Genomic DNA, 14,676 nt, shown 5'->3' on the forward strand with positions numbered 1-14,676 from the left:
ATCGTATGGATTGTATCATGTTCTTGTTGTTAGGTGCCGTCAAGTCGGTTCTGACTCATAATGACCCTGTGCACAACAGAACGAAACACTGCCCGGTCCTGCACTATCGTTATAATCATTGTTACGCTTGAACTCATTGTTGCAGCCACTGTGTCAATCCACCTCGTTGAGGGTCTTCCTCTTTTCCACTGACCCTGTACTCTGCCAAGCATGATGTCCTTCTCCAGGGACTTATCCCTCCTGACAATGTGTCCAAAGTATGTAAGACACAGTCTCTCCATCCTTGCTTCTAAGGAGCATTCTGGTTGTACTTCTTCTAAGACAGATTTGTTCATTCTTTTGGCAGTCCATGGTATATTCAGTATTCTTCGCCAACACCACAATTCAAAGGCGTCAATTCTTCTTCGGTCTTCCTTATTCATCGTCCAGCTTTCACATGCATATGATACAATTGAAAATACCATGGCTTGGGTCAGGCGCACCTTAGTGTTCAAGGTGACATCCTTGCTCTTCAACACTTTAAAGAGGTCCTTTGCAGCAGATTTACCCAATGCAATGCATCTTTTGATTTCCCGACTGCTGCTTCCATGGCTGTTGATTGTGGATCCAAGTAAACTGAAATCCTTGACAACTTCAATCTTTTCTCCATTTATCGTGATGTTGCTCATTGGTCCCGTTGTGAGGATTTTTGTTTTCTTTATGTTGAGGTGCAATCCATACTGAAGGTTGCGGTCTCTGATCTTCATTAGTAAGCGCTTCAAGTTCTCTTCACTTTTAGCAAGCAGGATTGTATCGTGGCTTCCATAAAATACTCCAGGAATAATTTAATCCTGCTACAGTCCTGTGAAGCTAAACAAGTTAGAACTAGGATTGCCAGGTGCCTAGAATTGATATGGATAGTCTAGTAACTGAGTTACCAGTGAGGAAACAAAACCAAGAAAATATGTGTTGTTCATAAATAAGCTTTATTAATATTCTGTGAAGTTATTTGTGTTTGAATATTTTTACTTACATTCTAGGCCTGTGCTAAACATTACTGTTCCAATTTGGAGATTAGGTTTTACCAGAATATTTAAACTGTGCATAATGAGCCTATTAGCATGGTTACTATTAAAAAACCCACTGCCATCGAGTTGATTCCAACTCATAGTGACCCTGTAGGACACAGTAAACCCGGCCCATACGACCTGCTTCCATAAAGTTGTAAATCTTTACGGAAGCAGAGTGCCACATCTTTTGCCTGTGGAGCAGCTGGTAGGGAGTGCTTAACCACTGTGCCACCAAGGTTCCTTAGTATGGTAACTATCAGTGGTTACTAATCCATTAATCCATAGATAATAATTTTGTAACCAATACACTAATTTCCTTTTTACACTGTATGATTCACAAATTATCTTTTGTCTACCAGTCATATTTCTCATACCTCATGGCACTCTTTTAAGAAATATTTGGCAGATTTAGTAAATAATTCTGACCACATTCAAAAAAGAATTTAGATCCAAAATTCCATTAGAAACAAAACGGTTTGGTTTTTACTGGCAGCAGCAAAGAAAATTTTTATCAGCAAAGGGAAGCAATACACATTCCTCTTAAAGGGCACACAACAGCTTTCTAGTATCTGTATAAGTGGCTTCCTTTGGAAATTCTCTATATCACGCTCTGAGCACTCTGAATTATGACAAGTTTTTTGACAAAGTAATTCAAATGTAGATGATCGCACTGGAGGGAGGGAAGGGCCCTCTAAGCTCTCTTCATGAAGGCTATTTTATCCTCATTGAAGGAAGCACATTTCTTGAAAAGTGTTAACATCTTTATTTTTAAACAAAGTGGCTGCTCCAAATCTACCAAACCTGGTATTCTGTTTCAGTATTTATATGAAATGCCACTAAAGAAAGAAATGTGTCATGAGAACTCTACAAACTGATGAACGCAAACTAGTATTTAATCATTGAATAGTAAGCTCTTTTTATGTAAATATGACCTTTATTCAGAAGCAAAGATAGATGTTTGAATAACAAAAAGCATACAATCTAATGTAAGACATTGTGTTTAATTTAACTTTCATTAAGTTTATATATATATGTGTATATTTATATGTGTATGTGTGTGTATACTTAGCGTAGCGGCTAAGTGCTATGGCTGCTAACCAAATGGTTGGCAGTTCACATCCGCCAGGCACTCCTCGGAAACCCTATGGGGCATTGCATAGAGTCGCTATGAGTCAGAATCGACTCTATAGCACTTTTTTTTAAATATATAATTTTATATATACACATATATAATTTTATCAAATGAGAACAGTTGTTGAAATCATCTAGAGATTCTATCCCAAAGGCAACAGTCAATATGTCAACATAATTTTTATATGAACAGAAATGGTTGTTCCTAGAACTGTTAAACCCATAGACTATCTGGACTACAGTAAGAATAAACATACTTTTTAAGGACAACCCACTAAGTTTTAGGATTAAGGTATACTCGGTCCTAACGATAATGTGAAGCCCAAGAATCCATCTTCTTTTTAGATCTCTGGTATATTCATGCAACACATTTTAGGTCCTTGACATTTCTACCTCTTTGGGGTAGCTTCTTGTACTAGTTATTGGTGGTATTTACCAAATATTTCCAGCTATATTTCCAGCTTTCCTCCTTCCAGTTGCATGACAATGGTAAGTGTGCACTTCCCTGCCTCCTCTGAAGTTAGGTATGACCATGACTTGCTTTGGCTAATAAAATGTGACAGGAAGCAACATGTGTCATTTACAGGCTGAGACTCAGAGTGAATAGGTGACTAATCACCTTCCCTTCTTACTTCTGTGGTACTCATGCGGAAGCATATGCTGAGATGAAAACTCTATCAGTCTGGTTCCCTGAGTGACTACAATAAACAGAACATCTCTGGTGACTTAGACTGGACATAGAAGGGAAAAAAAAACTTGCTGGGTTAAGCTACTGAGGTTTTGTCATTGTTTCTATTTAACAGTATAACCTAGCTTATCCTGACAAACATAGTTATAAATCATCTATGTCTCTAAATTCTTAAGCTTATACTTTATTCTATCTTATAATTATTATTTTAACATTGGGTTATGCAAATTCAGTATAATCTACTGTAGTATGATATTACACAGTATAGCATACAGTCAGAAGGACCCTTGGCTTAAATACTGGCCTGGCTAATTACTAGCTGTGTAATCTTATGCTAATCAAGATTTCTGAATCACAGTTTCCTCATTTTTAAAATGGAGGCAATAATAGTGCCTTCCTCATGGGGTTACTCTTAAACAATATATTTTACTTTGCATATGAAGTACTTGATAAAAAGCAGGTGATACATAATAAAATATTGCTATTTTTTCTATTGAAAACAATGTACAATGTTCTAAGAGCTGGGCTATGTACTTTATCTTCAAAGTAAGTAAATATTTCCCTTCAAAGTAGATAAATACTTTTACGTCTAAGGAAGAAACTGGGATTCAGAGAGGTTAAAAATTTTCCCAAAGTCAAAAAGTTACATATGGTGGCCCTAAACTCAAGCCATCTTCCAACTTGAAGCCTTCTACCTCTTTCTGAAATCTCATAACTGTTCTTTAAACCTAATCATCTGCTCCTAAACTATAATCAGGTAATTTAAGGCTGAACGGGCCTTGGACAAAATCAATCACCTGACATGGCATAAATGACCTAGAGGGGCTACTGATTTAAACATTAGACGGACTTGAAGGAACTTGAGAGATATTTTATTATCTTGCCATTTTCCTTCTTGCTAATCATTAGATCATGGACTATTAAAAGTGAGAGGGGGACCTTAAAAATAATATAGCCTCTACTATTAAAAAAAAAAAAAAAAATAGAAACCTAGAGGATAACATGGAATCTAGTAGATTTTATAAATTAAATGAGTGCTTCCCCGAAACAACAAAATTATAAAATCTTAAGACAAAAAAGGATGTCAGAAAGTATCTAGGCCAGTGTTCCCAAATTACGTTCTATGGAAATCAAGCATCACGGGAGATAACGACAGATATTTCCTGAAAAGGAGCCTCAAATGCAAATTTGTAAAATACAAAGTGTAAAAAACAAATTTCTCAAGTATTTCATTCTATCTTCCCCTCTTGAAGATTTAGTGTATAAATTTATGTATTAACGCTCCTGAGAAGTCCTCCAATAAGGAAACCAGTTTAAGTTAAACCCGAAGTTTCTCTAACTTCTTTGGATATGGAACTCTTCAGAAATAACAATTAGCATTCTGTGGCACACAATAATTAAGCAGAAATAGTTTAATTATCCTAATTTCATCACTGCTTTGATCTAGTCATAGTAAATCTCCTCATTTCATAGATGGCTAAGTCCTAGAGAGGTTCTAAAAAGTTATTTATCATCTATTGACTATAGTTAGTGTGAATGATTAAAACAGTAACAGCCTTTAGAAACAATAAGCTGATAATTTAACACAGAGGACTATGAATACTTTAGAAGAGGATTCAGTCTAACTGGACATTGAAATACTGAGAGAGCCACTCTCCACCATTCCCCATCTTCTTCCCCCACCCTGGAGATAAGAAAACAAAACTGTCTACCTTATATTGCTCTTTCCAACGACTTCGAGAAACTAAACTCACTAGACGAGGGTGAACAAAGCGGTCGTCCAAATAGTGAAGAGATGTCAACATATCTTGTGCATATGATTTTTGCCTAGTGCCATCTGTTCAGGGAAATAACAACAGAAACAATCACTTTTCCCAATGACATATTTAAATAATTTTTACTTAAGGATCTCTTCCTACAGTTTTAAGGAAGATACTTGGTTGGTTAAAAGGCATTTTAAGTAAAAAAAAAAAAAAACCCAAAATTAATGAAATTAAAAAAATCATTCTAGCAAAGCATTAGGGAAAGAAAACAAATAAAAAAATTACAGCTTTTCTTGGAAGTATTAAGCTTTAACAGTTATTTTATGACAACAAAAACAGCCAGATGAAAAAGCTTTCCATATCTTTTATTCTCTTACACAAAACTGACATGGATTAGCCATTAAATTCTAGATGAAGCTCAAAGTTCTGAGTATGGCTGTCCAGGCCCTCTGCGATTGGCTTCGTTCTACCTACCCAGTGGTAATCCCCAGTGCCAACAAACCACAATCCTCTCTTCTAGCTAGAACTGTTTCCTCACTCCCTTTTAGCATGCTATCCTCATTTCTGTCGTCCTGATTTGGCTCATATTATATACCTTAAAACCTAATGTCACTGACTTGATTCCAGCTCATGGCGATGCTATCCACCAGAGTAGAACGGCCACATAGGGTCTCCAAGGCTGTAATCTTTACAGAAGCAGACTGTCCCATCTTTCTCCCATAGAGTGGTTGGTAGGTTTGAATCACTGACCTCTCAGTTAGCAGCCGAGTGCTTAGCCCACTGTGCCATCAGGGCCCCTTTTACATACTTTACCTATCTATATGTACCTATCATATTCTCTGAAGTTAAGCTTTGTTTCCCTTTCTTCTTTGAGATTTCCTTAATAAGTATGTTGCTGTTAGTTGTCATGGAGTCGATTCCGACTCATGGCAACCCCATGTATATCAGGGTAAAACTGCTCCATAAGGTTTTTAAGGCTGCCACCTTTTGGAAGCAGATTGTCAAGACTGTCCTCAGAGGTGCCTCTAGATGAGTTCAAACCTCCAGCTTTTAGGCTAGTAGTTGTGCGCTTACCCGTTTGTGCTATCTAGGAACTCCTTTAATAGATATGTTTATGTTTCTTTAAATCACTACAAATTCCAGTGCCTTACCAGGAAAAGCCCTCTGCTATCTGTTTCTTACCTACCCCTCTGAATTTATCTCTTCTCCTTCTCCCATGTCTCCTTCTACTCCAGCCACAAGCCTTCCAGTTGTTCTTTGAACACACCAGGTTTATTCTTTCCTAAGGGTGCTAGCACTTACTGTTCTCTCTACAAGATCCATACATTAGTCCCTCCCTCACTTCACTTAGGCTTGCCTTCAAAATTCACGTAAGAGACCTTCTCTGACAAATCTACTAAAGTAGGCTTTCTTTTCCCTTATCACTTTTTCTCTCTTGTTTTTTTCAAGAACGAATCACCAGTTGAAATCATATTATGTTATGTATTTGTTTACTTAGGTATTGCCTGTGTCTCCCATTAGACTTTAAGCAACATGAGGGCAGGAATCATATATGACAGTCGCTACCAATATCTCTAGCCCTCAAATAATGCCTAGCCCATTGTAGGTACTTAATAAATATTTATTCAATAAATTGGCAGAGGAATCTAGTTTTGGCACTTAGGTAAGTATTCAACACATGTTTATAGTCTTCATTATGTGCCAGACTTTGTGCTAGATGCAAGAAATACATGTATATATAAGATATAGTTCTTCCCATGCTCTGGTAAGGGAGGCAGGCAAAAATATATTTTCAATATGGTGGAAAAGTACATATATATGAATAGCACCATACTTTACTCAGAATGATGGTGGTAACAATGAGGGAGAGACAAATACTACTTGAGTAGGTCACAGATAGCTTTCACAGTGGAAAAGTTTGGATACTTACATGGAAAATCTGGGGTAGAAATGGATTGTATTCTGAGAGGGAAAAGCATGTATAAAAGCGCTGGAGTATGAAACAGCATATAAGTTTTGGTGAAATTCAAGGAGGCTGGAACATGGCTGTTGAGCCATCCTGCTGTTTCATGAGTGTATGTCCTATATCCTTAAGTTCACTGTGAACTTTCAAAGGGTGGGGATCCATAACTTACTTCTTTTGTACTTTTGTACCTTCCACAAACACTAACTAGCTTTTTATATGAATAGATTTTGATGCAGTTAATCCTACAGGGATGACTGGAGAGCCTTAAAGATGATCCTCCTTGGTTTTTCTTACTGTATTTTTTAAAGCTAGGCTGTTTAAAAACTGTAAAAAGAAAAAAGAAACTTTCGTTAATACTATTAACTTACCATACAACGTTCCCAGAAAAGATTCATCCAAAGCATTGATCAGCAAAGCCTTCACAACTCTTTCGAAGTGAGTGTAGTGATCACTAAAAGAATCTGAAATTAATTTTAAACAAATATTAGAATCTAGTAGACAAAACAATTACATGTATATATAATAGGTTATCTTCCCTAAGGCTAAGAAATCAATACTATAAATAGCAGAAATAGCTTAATTATCCTAATTTAATAGCTACTTTGGTGACTTGTGTAGTCACAGCAAATCTCCATATTCCAAACTTCCTGACTTCTAATCCAAAGTTTCTAGATGCTACTTCAAATAATCTGTACTCCCCAAATTTAGCAAGGGAAAACTGTCCAGCGAATATTATGAAGTATCTCTGGAAAAGAAAAATCAAAATCAACCCCTGTACATTTAAGTTTAACTATTTATCAACAATTAGAAGGAAGAACATCTCTAAGGGAGAATGTTCCATATGAGCATGAAATTATTATTCCTTATCTATGAGATCCTGCATATGAAATTGTCCAGAAAATTGCTACCCCTCTTGCTAGCACCCCAGTAGCTATAACAACTGCACTTCTCTTTCTGCTGCCACAGATTTAGGATTTCTGTACTCCATATCAATTTGGAAAAGTTGTGTCTTCTCTTTCCCACACCACACATATAAGCCCGATTTTCCAACAACCCATCTGGTCCCTGGAGTCATCTGTTGTTAGAAGTCAGTCAGGGACGAGAGAGAAGGTCCATACTATTTCCCACTACCCTTGGGTCAAAGTTTACTATGGTTGTGGAAATGTTTTCTATTAAACATGACTCCTTCCTTGATCCAATGGTCTTCTTAAAGCATTTGCCCAATTCTGGGTGCCTGTGAAGATATATCAAGAACAGCTTGAGTATTTTGAGAAATGTGGAAAATGCATGGCAAGGGATGAAAGCAAAATAAGACCTATCATAAGCATTCATGAGTAGATTTTGACTTTGCTTTCAGCTAAGTAAAAAGAAAGATGTGACTGGGCATGGGGAAATTTATTTATTTCTATTTTAGTTTCTTAAAAAGGGCTGTATAACTCTTTCTTAGCCTTTAATGGAAATTTTTAGTATGTGTACACTATTTTATATTTTTATTCTTTTCTAAGGAGATAACCTTACTCAACTACTAAAGTGATCAAAATAAAGCAGCAATAAATCTAAATGACAACACCAAATAATTTGCACTGGTGCCTCTAGACAGCCTATGTGGTTAAGTGCTACAGCTGCTAACCAAAAGGTCAGCAGTTCAGTTCCACCAGGTGCTCCTTGGAAACTCTATGGGCCAGTTCTACTCTGTCCTATAGGGTCACTATGAGTCGGAATGGACTCCACAGCAATAGGTTTGGGATTTTTTTTGACAGTTCCTACAGATCTGGTTGTCATTCTCATGCAAATACTGCACTGTTTTACATACTGCAATTTTATGACTTTTAAAAACAGGTAGTACAAATCCTTCCAATTTACTCTGTTCTCAAGTTTTATTCATTCTCATTTTGTTGTTCTTCCAAGTGAACTCAGGATTGTTTTTGCAAAATTGAGCTTAAAAATTTCAGAAGTAACTTCTTATACTATGTATTACCCTTTGGAAACATGCTAAGTCTCTCCATTTATTCATGTCTCCTTTTTTATTTCATAGTAAAGTTTATCTACCTACATCAAAACAAACCTGTTGCTGTTGAGTCAATTTCAACTCACAGCAACTCTACAGGACAGAGTAGAACTGCCCCAGAGGGTTTCCACGGCTGAAACCTTCACAGCAGCAGACTGGCACATCTTTCTCCCAAGGAGTGGCTGACAGCCTACCTTTTGGTCGGCAGCCAAGCACTTTAATCCCTGAGCCACCAGGGCTCCTTTTCTACCTATAAAACCATGCTTTTCTTGTTAGGATGAGGCCTAGGAATTTTACTGTGGTTGCTAATCCCCTATTATATCTTCTAAATAATTATTGCAAGCATATGAAAGATTTATGGAGTTTTGCATATTAATTGTGAATATGGTCATTTTTCTGAGATCTCTTACTAATTTCAAAATACTCAGATTTTCTAGGGTATTGGTGGGAGATGAGCTTACTGGTACATTCTAGAGCTGGAGACAGAAATACTCTTCAGGGATTCCTGAGCAGATTCTGCTTCTCCCCCAACCTCAAGGAGGATGTGGTCTTACTAGTGATAAATTTGCTTCAAGAATCAAGAGAATATTTACATACATTCCCTTAGGTAACAGCACAGATTGTTGATGTACTTTCTTCTGGAATGGAGGGGTAATCTCAGTATAAAAGGGCACAGGCAGGGCAAGAAATTGGCTTCTTTTGTACTCTATTAGGTCCCTCTCCCCCAGGGAAAAAACATGAAAAAGCTATGGAAAGATATGTTACATTTATTCCTGCTCTCAATGTATTCTTATCTCTTAAATTCCGTATACTTTGTTAAATAAATCAGAAACTTATAGCTTGAGCATATAGATCATATTATGCTCCAATAATTAATGCCTTTTTTGATAACTTTATTTCAATTCTTCATGTTATTGTTTTGGTTTCACATGTCTTATTGCATTATTCAGAACTTCCAGGGTAATGTTAAGAAGAAATATTTTTGTCTTATTCCTAATTTTACAGAGAATACCTCTAATGCTTCATTATAACTGAGGTTGGCTTCTGGTACGTGACCACTAAACATATCCAGAATCTATTTAGAGCTGGAATGCAGTGGATTACTGTCCCTCTATTTTCTATCGTATCTTTTCTAGGAGTTGCAGTCTCAGAATAAATATAGAGACATACTAATAGGGATTGATGACAAGGGAAAAACAAGACTATTGCTGTCTTCAACTGCGCTTCAACCTTGTAGCGGGGGAAAGCTACCCTGTTCTGAAGTGGTATAGATACATCTCTCAGTGCCAAAAGGCAGAGTGAGGAAGTGAACAAAAATGTCTTCCTACAAGTAGAACTGTTCTCTACAAAAAGGCAAAATTGCACAGGACACTGATTGTGATTGTCCATTGAGTTTGAAGCTAGGAGATATTTCTCTCAAATCCTGATCATATGTTAAATGAGTAGCTGTCAGTGCTGTTATAGAGGCTTGGGGGAGAATGAATCTAGGAATACTAGCCTAATTCCAATCTAACCCAGCCCAGAGATAGTGCTCATTATTCATCATATACGTTATTATTTTAATGAGAAAATATATTTTGACTCCCAAATTTAGAATTAACTTATTGAAACTTCTAGAACACTGTCCTTTGGTAAACTGAAAATTCCCTATATTAAATTTTATTATATTCACATATGGTATAAATATTGGTAAAGTATAAAAATATTAGCCAAGTTATCAGTTATCTAAAATACATTATTATTTTTTTTTTCTCTTGAAGTTTTAAAAAACTCTGATGCATGTGAAACATTTTTCTGAATCTCTTAAACTATATAACCCAGGAGTCTTCAGCCAAGGTACTTAATTGAATCATCCACCCATCCATCCATCCATCTAACGATGAGTACCTATAATATGTCAGAAACTCTAATGGTTCACACGAATACCAAAACAAGGTAAGTTGATTAACCATTCAATTTTTTGTTTTTTGAAAGGGGCACCCACTTGGCTTAATTTATTGCGCTTTACATTTTTACACACAGTAAAATTCACTTTTTGGTGTACAGTGCTATGAGTTCTGACAAATGCATCACGTCCTGTAACCAACACCACAACCAAAATAAGAACAGTCCTATCAGCAGTCAAAAATTCCATCATGCTCCCTCCTAATCACTCTGTTCTGTACAGATCGAATTTGAGGTGCCTGGAAGACGCCCTGATAAAGATGTTCAGGAATAAGATGAAAATTTAGGTTTTATACTAAGGAGAAATCTAGGCTGGAGATAAAAGCTTAGAAATTTCTGCCTAAAGATTGGGCTGAAGTATGAGTAAGAGACTGCTCAAAGCACAAGCAAGATGCAGGTAGCCTGGGGGATGGAACCCTTGAAAACATCAATATTTACATGGCAAATGGAAAAAAAGGAAAGCAATATTATGAAGTGGAAGGCAGGAGAGAACAGAACCACAAAGGCTAAAAAAAGAGAGCTTTCTTAAAGTGAGAGTGGTCAATGGTGGCAAAGGACATAGCAATGCCAAGTTAATATAAGAACTGAGGAGTATTTCAGCAACTAGGAGGTTATCGATAACTTAACTGAGAGCAATTTCACTGGACTGATGGGTGCAACAGACTAAGTACCACGTTCTGTAGAGTTACTGGGAAACAGAGACAAAAAGATTTAGAACAGTGGCTGTTGTAGATTGAATTGTGTCCCCCAAAAATATGTATCAGCTTGGTTAGGCCATCATTTCCAGTATGGTGTGGTTGTCCTCCATTTTGTGGTTTTAAGTTTATGTTAAAGAGGATTAGAGTATGATTGTAACACCCTTACTAAAGTCACATGCCTGATCCAGTGTAAAGAGAGTTTCCAGTGTAAAGAGAGTTTCCCTGGAGTGTGTCTTGCACCACCTTTTATCTTACAAAAGACAAAAAGGGAAGCAAGCAGAGATGGGGGACCTCATACCACCCAGAAAGCAGTGTTGGGAGCAAAGCACGTCCTTTGGACCTGGGGTTCCTGCACGGAGAAGCTCCTAGTCCAGGGGAAGATTGATGATGAGGACCCTCTTCCAGAGCTGATGGACAAAGAAAGGGTTCCCCTGGAGGTGACACCCTGAATTTGGACTTCTGGCATGCTAGACTGTGAAAAAATAAATTTCTCTTTGTTAAAGCCATCCACTGGTGGTATTTCTGTTATAGCAGCACTAGATCACTAAAACTAGATGCTTGGCTAACAAAGCATGCCAAGTGAAGGAAGGAAAGGCATGAACATGGTTACAAGTTGAGGAAAGACAGTTTGTAAGGATAAAGTCATTCCAAAAATAAAAAAAGTAGATGACAGAGCCAAAGGAGAAGGTGTAATTAACAACACACGAAATAAAAGGTACTGCATAAAAAATGAGCTACATCATCCCCTGGGCTATAGGCAGTAAGCAGTGAGGTGTAGGGCAGAGAAGGAAGTTAAGTGGTTCCCACAGGTGGACTTTTATTTTCCTTATTTAGCAGAAGTGCGTATGAGTGAGTATCTCTGAACAAATGTTCTACCACATTCTAGATACATAATTCAGAACGATGGGATATGTCCTAATTGAGTTTCCCTATGATCGAAATGTCCAGGTGGCAGGTGAACTAGTGCCTAGTGGTATAAGAACAATCGTCATTAACTCACAGTACATAGGTGTCTATTAATGGCATCTCTATAACTGCTAAATTTTCTTGAAATTTGATCTATCTACTATCATAAAACGTGAGATCTAAATCAAACCATGTTACACTTAATTTTAGCAAATACTGCCTTTCCTAAAATATTTGGAAATAATACATTATTTAGGAAAAAAATACAAAATCAATCAGTCCCGCTGTCCGTTTATATCAGTTATAAAACATCATAAAAACCATCTTCAAATTTATGTACAGCTGTAGGAATCAGGGAGCCCTGGTGGTGCAGTGGTTAAGAGCTCGGCTGCTAACCAAAAGGTCAGCAGTTCGAATCCATCCGATGCTTTCTGGAAACCCTACGGGGCAGTTCTACTCCGTCCTATAGGGTTGCTATGAGTTGAAATCAACTCAATGGCAATGGGTTTGGTTTTTGGTTTTTATAGGAATCAGGGAACCCTGGGGGTGCAGTGGTTAAAAGCTATGGCTGCTAACCAGAAGGTGGCAGTTCAAACCCACCAGCTGCTCCTTGGAAACCTAATGGGCAGTTCTACTCTGTTCTATAGGATCACTATGAGTAGGAATAGACTCGATGGCAATGGGTTATAGGAATCAGAGTAATAATACAGATATCCTAAGTTTTTCAGAATTCTATTATTTATATTTAGTCAATTATATGAAAATACAAAAGAGTCTCATTTCCTACCTCTGATGGGTTACACTGAGCAAAGCCTCAAAAGGCCAGAAAAAATGAGCAATTCTCAAACTGTGGTTAGAAAGCGCTGGGGATCCCACCCAAAAAACCCAGTGTCATCGAGTCGATTCTGACTCATAGCGACCCTATAGGACAGAGTAGAACTGCCCCATAGAGTTTCCAAGGAGTGCCTGGTGGATTCGAACTGCTGACCTTTTGGTTAGCAGCCGTAGCACTTAACCACTACGCCACTGGGGATCTCGAGTGGTGAAGATGGTTAATGTACTTGGCTGCTAACTGAAAGGTTAGAGGTTGGAGTCTACCCAGAAGCACCTCAGAAGAAGGGCCTGGTGATTTACTTTTGAAAAACCAGACACTGAAAACCCTATGGAGCTCATTTCTACTCTGATGCATACGCGGTCATTATGAATTGGAACCAACAGATTTTGTGGTAAGGTCAAAGCAGTAATATGAAAATACTACATTTCCTTTTCCACTATGTTAACATTTGTACTGATGGTGCAAAAACAATGGTGTCCCCTGAGCACGGAATCATGGCATTAGCACCAAACTACTAGTAATCATTGTAGTGATCACTGTTATGTGCTCACAGTGCTTTAAAAAAAAAAAAAAAAAAAAAGGCTACTTTTACTTAAGAATGTCCTTCATAAATTAGTGAGTTATTAATTTTATTAAATCTTGAACCTCGAGTACACATCTTTCTAGTACTCTATTGGATGAAATGGGAAGTATGCATTTACAGATAAAACACTCATGCTGCATACCAAAGTATGATGCCTGTTTTGAGGAAATGCACCTTGTGTGATTGTTTGAGATGGAAGCTGAAAAAGCCTCAGTTTTCACGAAATACCATTTTGACTTGAAAGAATGACAAATTGGTTATTCAGGCTGGGGTATTTGGCAGACATTTTCTCAAAACTGAATGAAGTGGGCCTGTCACTTCCAGAAGAACTGAGAATATTTATTGTCCATGATAGAAATCAAGTTTTAAAATAGAAATCAGAATTTTAAAAACTTTTATCTGCTACTGCGAGCTTGACATCTTCCCGATATTTGAAGAATTTTCTGAGATTGTCAGCGATATTAATGAATGTAATTTTCTTAATCATATAATAAAATGTGTCAAATAAGTATAACTCCGTGAACCAATATTTCCCAAATGACCAATAGCAGCTCAAAGCAAACCTACAGGACAGAGTAGAACTGCCCCACAGTTTCCAAGAGTGCCTGGAGGATTCGAATTGCTGACTTTTTGGTTAGCAACAGTAGCACTTAATCACCACGGCCACCAGGGTTACAAAATCACATACAGGTAAAAAAAAGATTCACTCAAAATGCAAAACAGACCAATGGATTGTAGTGTAAGAGAGTACTAAGTTAATTTATACAGTTTCAGTTTCCACATTGCAAATAATTTTTAAGAAATTATCACTTGTAGTATCAAAGGATAATATCCACAATTATTTTTGAAAATACTATTAAAAAATTCCTCCTTTTTCCAACTACTTAACTGTGTGAGGCAAATCGTTTTCATCCTCTTCAACCAAAACAACAAATCACAGCAGATTAAATGCCAATGAAAATGTAAGACTCCAGCTGCCTTCTATTAAGCCAGACGTTCAAGGTATTTTTAAAAAGCCAGTTTTCTTATTTTTGGGGAAAATACAGTTGTTATAAAACTGTGTTAAAATATAATGAGTTTATTAATGTTATTTTAAATTAATATT

General features: G+C 37.1%; 1 protein-coding gene across 4 annotated transcripts in view; it reads right to left on the reverse strand.

Annotated features, from left to right (window-relative positions):
- CCDC82 (coiled-coil domain containing 82) overlaps positions 1 to 14,676 on the reverse strand; it is a 36,537-nt gene that overhangs the window by 13,936 nt on the left and 7,925 nt on the right. For all 4 annotated transcript variants that reach the window (XR_002787123.2, XM_010595409.3, XM_003415657.4 and 1 more), the window contains exons 5-6: positions 6,966 to 7,058; positions 4,581 to 4,705 (exon numbers count right to left, since the gene is read on the reverse strand). Coding sequence is in view for 3 of the 4 variants with exons in the window: in XM_010595409.3 (XP_010593711.1) it covers positions 4,581 to 4,705; positions 6,966 to 7,058 (218 nt within the window). In the remaining variant the exon portion in view is untranslated. The remainder of the gene's footprint in view (positions 1 to 4,580; positions 4,706 to 6,965; positions 7,059 to 14,676) is intronic.

This window comes from Loxodonta africana, chromosome 7, assembly GCF_030014295.1.
Source record: "Loxodonta africana isolate mLoxAfr1 chromosome 7, mLoxAfr1.hap2, whole genome shotgun sequence".
Taxonomy (NCBI): Eukaryota; Metazoa; Chordata; class Mammalia; order Proboscidea; family Elephantidae; genus Loxodonta; species Loxodonta africana.